We start from the raw sequence: 8,535 nt of genomic DNA on the forward strand, positions 1-8,535 counted from the left end.
ATTTTGGATAAGAACTCTGAACTCCCTTTTAATATAAAAAATTATTCATTGTATATGAGAAGTTATTTCAAATTTTATATATATACACTTCAATACATAATTTAATTTGCATTGCCTATATATAGTTTATAGACATTATTTATTCATTAAGTTACAAGACTCATCTTATAGTCTTACTATTCTTAAAAAAATTTTATTTTATCTTATTAATAGATTTATAGATAAATTTTTTGTCTGTATTCAGTATTTGAAATATTTTTTTAAGGCTCTAATTACTGACAAAAAACCTATTAAAAAATCTTACACCAGTTATCGATTGAAAATATGTCAAAAAATTGAACAGTTTAAGCAAAATGGAAGTAATGATTATCGAAGAAAAATCTGTCGAAAAATTCAACATTTTAGCGTGAAAGGATGGGGACGATTACCAAAAAAAATTCTGTCGGTAAATTATCGAAAAAAAATCTATCGATAAATAATTTTCGACGTAATTTTTACAAAGGGACGAAATCTGTTGGTAACAAAAAATTTGTTTGTAATAAAGAGCAAATATGTCTGTAATAAGTAATTTTATAGTTGTGTATTATATTTAGGTTTTAGAATTTAATAGGTGACACACTCAAATATAAATAGTGATTTCAGGGTTTTGATCCTCAATACATCAAAGCTGCATCTGTAACTCTTTTTTTATCAGATGAGTTTTGATTCAGCCCTATTTAAAATGTAAAAGATTTTTGTTAAAAAAATTAAAGAATCATTAATCATGTTGACAAATTAAATATATTTCTATATTCAAATATTTATTTTTCAATAATTTAATACAGAAGATATTGAGATTAAAGAATTTTCGGAAAATTCCAACAACCTTTAGATGTATAATTGTGTACATGGTGTACAATATTGATTTTGGATAAAAACTCTGAACTCCCTTTTAATATATATATATATATATATATATATATATATATATATATATATATATATAATCTAGCTAATTTGTATTGCCTATATATAGTTTTTAAATATGTTATTTATTCACCAAGTTACAAAACTTATTTTATAGTCGTCCTGGAATCTTTAGATGTATAATTGTGTACGTACATGGTGTGTAATATATATTGATTCTGGATAAGAACTTTGAACTCCCTTTTAATATAGAGTTATTCATTGTATATCAAAAGTTATTTCCAATTATATATATATATACACTTCAATATAAAATTTAATTTTTATTTCCTATATATAGTTTATAGATATATTATTTATTCGCTAAGTTACAAAACTCATCTTATAGTCGTCCTATTATTTTTTTTCAAATACAAATATATATTCACCCAAATCCAATATATATGCTAGCCTACAATAAATATTTGTTGATTTAGTGAGTCCTGATCTTCCAAGGACCATATAAGGGAACTTTCTGTATGTGCTGGTTACTATTTAAATTAGAATGTGACAATAAATAAAACAATTTCAAACATTTTTATTTTTAAAAAATTGGGAAAAGAAGTTCAATATATATTTCCATATGGTATATATAATATTTCAAACAAAATACATATTTGCAAATATTTGGATAAAAATTATGTTATATAATAACAACTTTAACAAAAATAGTTATTTAATATGTTTTCAATTTTTAATAAAACAATAAGATTATTTATCAAATAATATAAGCTAAAATTTAATTATTTTATATTTTATATATTGCAATTAAAAGTAACATTTTAATATGATTTTTTTAATATTATAAACATTTTACTACATAATAATTGATTTTGATGAATAAAAAAATTTATATTTTTACGTATTTATCACCAAACAAAAAGTTTTAAAATTAAAAAAATTGTCTAAAAAAAAAAAAAGAACACCGCAAATTATGCATGAACCATAGATGGAAGTTAGCCAATTAGGATTTTAACAGTGCACAACCCAATTTTTATTTCATTGAATATAAATACATAGCAAGCGTACAAATTATGGGGTATATATGCATGAAGCCACTAAGACTTAGCATGCCATTGACAGACTCGCACAAACTCTAATTGATAAAACATAATAATCCAAACACATAATCTGCTTTATTGGAAGATTAGTTATACAAAAACCCATATAGTTAAGTAAATTTATTCTTGGACATTGGGGTGGTAACATATTCATTGGTTGTCTGCAAGGAACCGGTGGCTATAGGAACAAGTGAACCATTTTCGGTTGCATGTTCGTCATAATGCATGCCGTGGCAACATTTGTACTTAACAGACTCAATCTCCATCTTCAGGCCACATGTCGGATCAGGGCAATTGAAGGCAGTAGGAACGCCGGAGCGAATGTTCTCCAGTTGAAAATGGAGACAATGGCGAGGGACAGTTCTCCTAACATGATCATAGTAGTCCTTAAAAGCAATGTCGAAGCTTATCGACATCGATATGTTGGTTCGCCAGTTTTCGAAGCCTTCCACCACACTCATCATCACTTCATTGAAGTCAATTAAGATTACATTCTCGCCTTTGCTCACAAGAGCCCATCCCCTCTCGGTTCTCATGGAGAGAAGAGTTTGAATGTCTTTGAGAGTGGAGTCAAGGTTAAAGTCAACCTTTTGAGTCTTGCTGAGGAATGAGTTGGTTATGTTAAACCAAAACTTGGTTTGAGTTGTTATGTCAACCTTTGCAAGGTTGAAGTGTTCAATGTATGATTCTGTTTGTTTGATGACGGGGTCCTTTTTCATAGCTTCAATAAGATTGCCGAACCTTTGAGTCCATGTGATGTCTGTACCTCCATAGAAGAAAACGTACCCATTGTATTGCCTCTGATGCATATAATTGTAACTATTATTGTTGATGAATTATATATGACTATAGTATAATATACTCATCATTAGACAAAAGCGTCAAATGTAAAATTACATGTAGTAAAGATGTTATATAGCTCTATGCATTCTTATTAATTATGCTTATGCCTCTGCTATTTTATTTTTTTAATTTAAAAATATTTCTCACGTAAATATAGTTGGAATATTTTTATGCAAAAATAATTGTTCAAGTGCGATCACATATTATATTAAACAATTTAGTTAAATATTTGAAATGATGTATCTAAAAATGTTCAAGCTATTTTCACATAAAAAATATTCGAACTAAATTTATTGAGTAACAATTTTTAAAAAATAGTTCGATCTATTTGTATAAATTTTACAAATTACTCAAAATTTAAGAAAAATAATTTTCTTTTGTTTTTTAACTTATTTTGTATTACAAACAGTAAATATTAATTTTTTTATTTTCAATTTCTTTCCAGTTATATTAAAAATATCAACTTGTAAAGTTATTATTTTATAAAGATAAAACAATACAACCCTAAGTGTATATTTTTTTAAAATTTGTTTAAACAAATTTGTGGTTCATATAAAAAATCTTTGTTATTTTTATTTAAGACCAATAAAATTTTAAAATTCTCTATTTTAGTTTCTACAATTAATTTGCTTTCCTAAGCACTAATGTGACAAGTTAAACGGTACGGTGATGTGATGTATCTTGCCATGTATCAGTATTTAATGGAATAAATTAACATTAAAGACTAACATAAAAACATTTTAATTTTAATTTTAAGAGACTAAAACAAAAAATGGTCTATACCTACAAAAAATTAAAAAAGTATTTTTATAAGTACTAAAAATCTCATTTATTTATTTATTTATTTTTGGTGTTCTATTCTGTGAGCCATGATATACACACTATATGCAAATAATAAGTAGCAAGCTAAGGATTAAAAGGTAGTTCTTACCACCCATTTTTGAATATCAGCATTAATCTTAAATGCTTCAATCCAAAGCCAGTTCCAATGCTGGGAAACTCTTTCCTCGTCCTCAATTCTAAATGGGAAGGCTGAAATGCCCCACACAAAGATCAAGTGCAATGCGTTCTTGTTTATAATCTTTCCACGAGCATCAACCGCCACCACAATAGGTTTACCTGTGTAATTCCATTCTTCTTGCAACGGTTTGTAACCTTTGATGAGTGAGAAGTATTGCACCACATACCATGGCATCAAAGACTTCAAATGCTCATACTTTTCCTTGGCTTCATTGGTCCAATTTTCCACAACAGGCACCCAAAGAATTTTATAATCCTTCTTGTCTTTGTCATTGCTGATTGAATTATATATGGCTTTTAGAGACCAAATCTCATCTTCAATGTTGTCAAGCCCAGATATGAACAAAAATAAATTCTTTGTTTTTAGTTCATGTAGAGTAACCTGTCCATTATTAGCAGACAAAATTAGAGAAATTTTTTTTTAAACAGTACCATTTTAGTTCCTAACATTTTGGTCAAATTCTAATTTAGTCTCTAACATTTTAAATTCTTATTTCTGTGTAAAAAATTTTAAACAAATTCAACTAAAAGTAAACCGTATAAATGATGTAAATATTAATAAATGTTACTAGATAAGTTATATCTTTTCACATGTGTTAAAAAAACATAATCTAATTTTTTTGTAAAATTTTTTACCTCAATTTTTTTTGGTACAAAATTTTAAATTCTAACAATTAATTATCAATGCATCAAAATTCAAAATAAAAATTTTTATATTAGTGATAGTTAGTAGATCGATTTTACTGACATACTAAAATCAAATGTTATTGGCTATTCAATATGTGAATTATTTGAATTAAATTTAAAGGTAGGATAATATTAAATTAATTTAAAATTTTTTTAAGATTAAACTAAAATGTTTAAATATTTTTAGGATTGAAATAGGATATTTAATTTAAAACGTTACACTGTATACTTTTCATGAACTTGTTTTTATAGTTCTAATTATTGATTGTACACCAACCAACTCTTTAGTAGTACTGTTGATAATTTCAAGCTGAGTAACATCTTTGGAAAAGATAAGAGATTTCAAAAGCTCGAGAATTCCTGAAGGAATTCTGAAGGCATCAAAACGCCAAGATAAATCTTCCAATGCCTTTGCAATAATAATATAAAGAAAAATCTGAGTTAGTATGTAATTAATTTTCTCGTTGCAACACACAGTAAAAGTTGCCTTTTTTTTTAATTATAAATATGTAGATAACCTTTTTGGCGTTTAATTTCGTCTAAATCAGCATTTAGTTGTGTGAGAACAATTTTGAGCCTCGCAACAACTTCAGATTTGATGTTCCATTCCCTGAAATATTAATATATGCGAATATATTTAGTCTTTTAATTTATAGATTCAATAATAATATAAATATAAAAACATATATATAATGGCATGTCTTACAATTGAGACAATTGATTGGCACAAGCAAGAAGGGAGAGAAGAATCCAATAAGTGTAAAGATCACGAGGAGCTTTGAAGAGAGCTGGAAGGTCCTTTGGAGTGTATGATTTGTTGGCAATGAACTTTTCCAAAGTGATGATACCATTTATGAGTTGCAATGTTCTGTCAACCAAAGTGCTTATGAGATCTGAATTCGAATGGCTCGGCTTCTTCTCCTCTTGTGCAAGCCTGAACACATGCAGCTCAAGTGCGTTCTCCTTCTTGCTCGCTTGCGTCAGCGTCAGCCGCCATGTCTCTCCATAGTCCAAAGCGAAAGCGGAGAGTGCTATCACTGCCTTAGCATCCCAAGTGTAGCTCTTCAACTTCTCAAGAATCGCTACCACTGACTCATGTGCGTTCCATGTGTTGAATGAATGACATGTCATCTGTCTCAATCATATGGAAAATGTTTGTCACTTATGATTTTCACATGGAGAATGATTTTGTTGAATAATATGAACTATTATCAATCAAATTAAAACACATCATACCTCTAAATTAACTATCTAAATTTTAATATTAAAATAAGGGAGCCACTTAAATAAAGATGTTAAAAACGTCTTTTTCTAAAGATGTTTTTTAAAAATTAAAATTTAACACATATAATCAGTTAAATTATATTATTTTTATTAAAATTAGAGTGGACAAATCAGTTTAGCACAAAAATTAATAAATTAAATTTTGAATTGGTGTAAATTAATATTTTTTATAAAAAATTACTATAATATTCCTATTATAAAACACAACTAAAATATCTCTATTATATATATATATATATATATATATATATATATATATATATATATATATATTAATTTTAAAAACTTTAAATTCTAACCTTATAACAATAGAGAAAAAGGGCTAGAATTTAGAATTTTCAAAATTAATATATATAATAAGAGTATTTTAATCATTTTATATAATAGGGGTATTGTAGTAATTTTTTATAAAAAATAATATTAATTTAGACATATTCAAAATTTGATTCACTATTCATTTATCAAATTAATTTTTCTGACCTAATTTTGATAAAAATAACATAATTTAAATTATTATATGTGTTAAATTTTAATTATTAAAAAATATCTTTAAAAAAAGACGTTTTCTGCATCTTTATGGAAGCATCCCCCTTAAAATAATCATCCGTACATTAGTAAATAAACATTCGATATATTTATTATTTATATTGTTTAATATTTTCATTGTTTACCTATACTTTTCCTTTTCACATTCTATCCAAAGATATTATATTCATTTTAATGTATAATAAATGTTTTATTTTTATTTTTATTTCTCAAAAAGATAATACAGACAATTATTTTTAAAAAATATATTTCATCAATTCATTTGATAAAAATAACCTAAATTCAGTTAATTATCAATTTACATAGCGAATCCTTAATTTTTTTTTAAGATATTACAATCAAAATTTCCAATACTATATACAAAATTTTAGTTTAGTAACAGACAAAAAATTAAATAAATAATTTTAAAAGATAAATTCTGAACTAATTAATATATGTACAAATATTTTAGCAATATTTCCTTTTTGTTAACTTAATTAAAAATTTAGTATTATAAAGTTTACACCATAAATTTTTTATGAAAAATTGGTAAGAGTATTAAGTTAACCTGACAGGCAATCTCTTTAAGGAGAGTGTAAGATGGTTTGAGAGCAGATTGGGGAACGTTGTCTTCTACCAAATCAACGGACTTCACTTGCTGCAATATCAGCATACAACATATATATGAGAAGGAAAAGTATAGTTACTCTGGAAGTAAATAAAATAATTTATCGATTAATTTATGCCACATAAATCAAAATAATTTGTTATAAGTATTTATTCGCAACTTGACATTTAGCTAATAAATTAGTACAAGAATTATAATTTGCATTGAAAGTACTTACATAATTTTCTGTATAATTTTACCCATATAGATATTTTTATTTCGTTATATTTTTCTATGAAATGAGGGAATAGAGAAGAATTGCGACCTTGAGGTCAAGAGAGTCAGCAATGTTGGTTGAGCTCCTAATAATGTTGGACACTACATTGAAAAGAGAATCAACATCTTGTCTTACGGCCTGAGCGTCGTGGATGCCGATGATGTTCTGAGAGATGACATCATCACCCACGTTGAACGGGTTCAGTTGTGCCACCTGCAAACCACCAGAATCAGTGGCCGAAACAGCCGCGGAAGCGGTTGTTGTTACAGCAGAAGCAGCAGCGCTAAGAAGCGAAGCAGGCTTTTTGAGATGGTTGGCCATATTCACAAAACTCGAAAGATGAAATTAAAGAAGAGATTATTAGGATTCAGAGGTTTCTGTTGTTTGTGATGTTGTTGTGCCATGCTAGGAGCATAACTTGGCCGTATTTATAAGCCTCAAAAGTATGCATCAAAATGACAAGTGGTCACGCCTCAAATCAAACCCCTATTAAAAAATCACCTCGTGGCTAATTATTTTACTAATCAATTATAACTATTATATTTCTGTCTACTTATGATTTGCTGTATATCACTGTACATTTATCGGCAGTGGGCACACTCTCAGGTTCAGCTTTCACTCATTCAGCAAAGCAACTTTTCTCATTATTAATCGTAATTAGTGATTATTGCTACGCCAAATTAAAGAAAATAGTTCTAGCTTTCACCACACCGAAAGGCCAAGTTAGATTTCACATATTTAAACAATAATTAAGAGCAGTGAAAAAATTCGTTAAGTTATTACTAAAAATTCTTTTACTGTAAAATCGATGTATCTCTAGCTTTCTTAGTTAGAAAATTAAGCATTACGTACGATTTAACTACAAAAGAATTCCAACTATGTATACAAGTACAAAATGCTATGAATAGGATTAACAAATAGAGTTCGTCTGCACCGTATAAATTCGTGGATTAGATGAGTTATTCCGTTCAAGTTTATTTTGTTCACGGGTTATAATTTTATAATTTAGACTATTTATACCCAACCTAATAGGTTAAACTGATCTATTTATTTTTTATTATGTTTGATAAAATTATTTTAGCAAAAATAGATTATTTTTAGATTAAAAATCTCAAATTATTTAGCAGCGGTTATATACCAGCAGTTACTATTAACCGCTACTAAAAGTTTAGCCACACTCTAACGAATTATCAACTGCTGCTATTCGTTCGGCAGCGGTTAAAAACTGCTGCTAATCGATTGCATAATCGCTGCTAACTATTTGCCGGATATGGTGTAATGACCCT

General features: G+C 27.4%; 2 protein-coding genes across 2 annotated transcripts; both read right to left on the reverse strand.

Annotated features, from left to right (window-relative positions):
- Positions 1–1,877: 1,877 nt before the first annotated feature.
- LOC112711199 (protein SIEVE ELEMENT OCCLUSION B-like) lies at positions 1,878–7,651 on the reverse strand. The gene is made up of 6 exons (XM_072203165.1): positions 7,298–7,651; positions 6,934–7,023; positions 5,263–5,687; positions 5,075–5,166; positions 3,781–4,251; positions 1,878–2,806 (listed from the first exon to the last, which is right to left on the reverse strand). The coding sequence occupies exons 1-5, from the start codon at positions 7,568–7,570 to the stop codon at positions 4,238–4,240; spliced, it is 894 nt and encodes a 297-aa protein (XP_072059266.1). The 5' UTR covers positions 7,571–7,651; the 3' UTR covers positions 1,878–2,806; positions 3,781–4,237.
- Positions 2,117–4,044, reverse strand: LOC112709306 (protein SIEVE ELEMENT OCCLUSION B-like). The gene is made up of 2 exons (XM_025761200.1): positions 3,781–4,044; positions 2,117–2,806 (listed from the first exon to the last, which is right to left on the reverse strand). Exons 1-2 carry the CDS (start codon positions 4,042–4,044, stop codon positions 2,117–2,119), a joined length of 954 nt encoding a protein of 317 aa, XP_025616985.1.
- Positions 7,652–8,535: the final 884 nt, after the last annotated feature.

The sequence above is a fragment of the Arachis hypogaea genome, chromosome 9 (assembly GCF_003086295.3).
Source record: "Arachis hypogaea cultivar Tifrunner chromosome 9, arahy.Tifrunner.gnm2.J5K5, whole genome shotgun sequence".
In the NCBI taxonomy this organism is placed as follows: domain Eukaryota; kingdom Viridiplantae; phylum Streptophyta; class Magnoliopsida; order Fabales; family Fabaceae; genus Arachis; species Arachis hypogaea.

What these genes read in the sequence shown, in the direction of transcription:
- LOC112709306 (XM_025761200.1), bottom strand. Translation starts at nt 4,044, where the DNA reads ATGCCATGGTATGTGGTGCAATACTTCTCACTCATCAAAGGTTACAAA. An exon ending in CTGATATTCAAAAATGGGTG is followed by an intron (nt 2,807 to 3,780) that starts GTAAGAACTACC and finishes TATATGCATCAG; the next exon opens with AGGCAATACAATGGGTACGT.
- LOC112711199 (XM_072203165.1), bottom strand. Translation starts at nt 7,570, where the DNA reads ATGGCCAACCATCTCAAAAAGCCTGCTTCGCTTCTTAGCGCTGCTGCT. An exon ending in CTGACTCTCTTGACCTCAAG is followed by an intron (nt 7,024 to 7,297) that starts GTCGCAATTCTT and finishes CTGATATTGCAG; the next exon opens with CAAGTGAAGTCCGTTGATTT. An exon ending in GCCAATCAATTGTCTCAATT is followed by an intron (nt 5,167 to 5,262) that starts GTAAGACATGCC and finishes TTAATATTTCAG; the next exon opens with GGAATGGAACATCAAATCTG.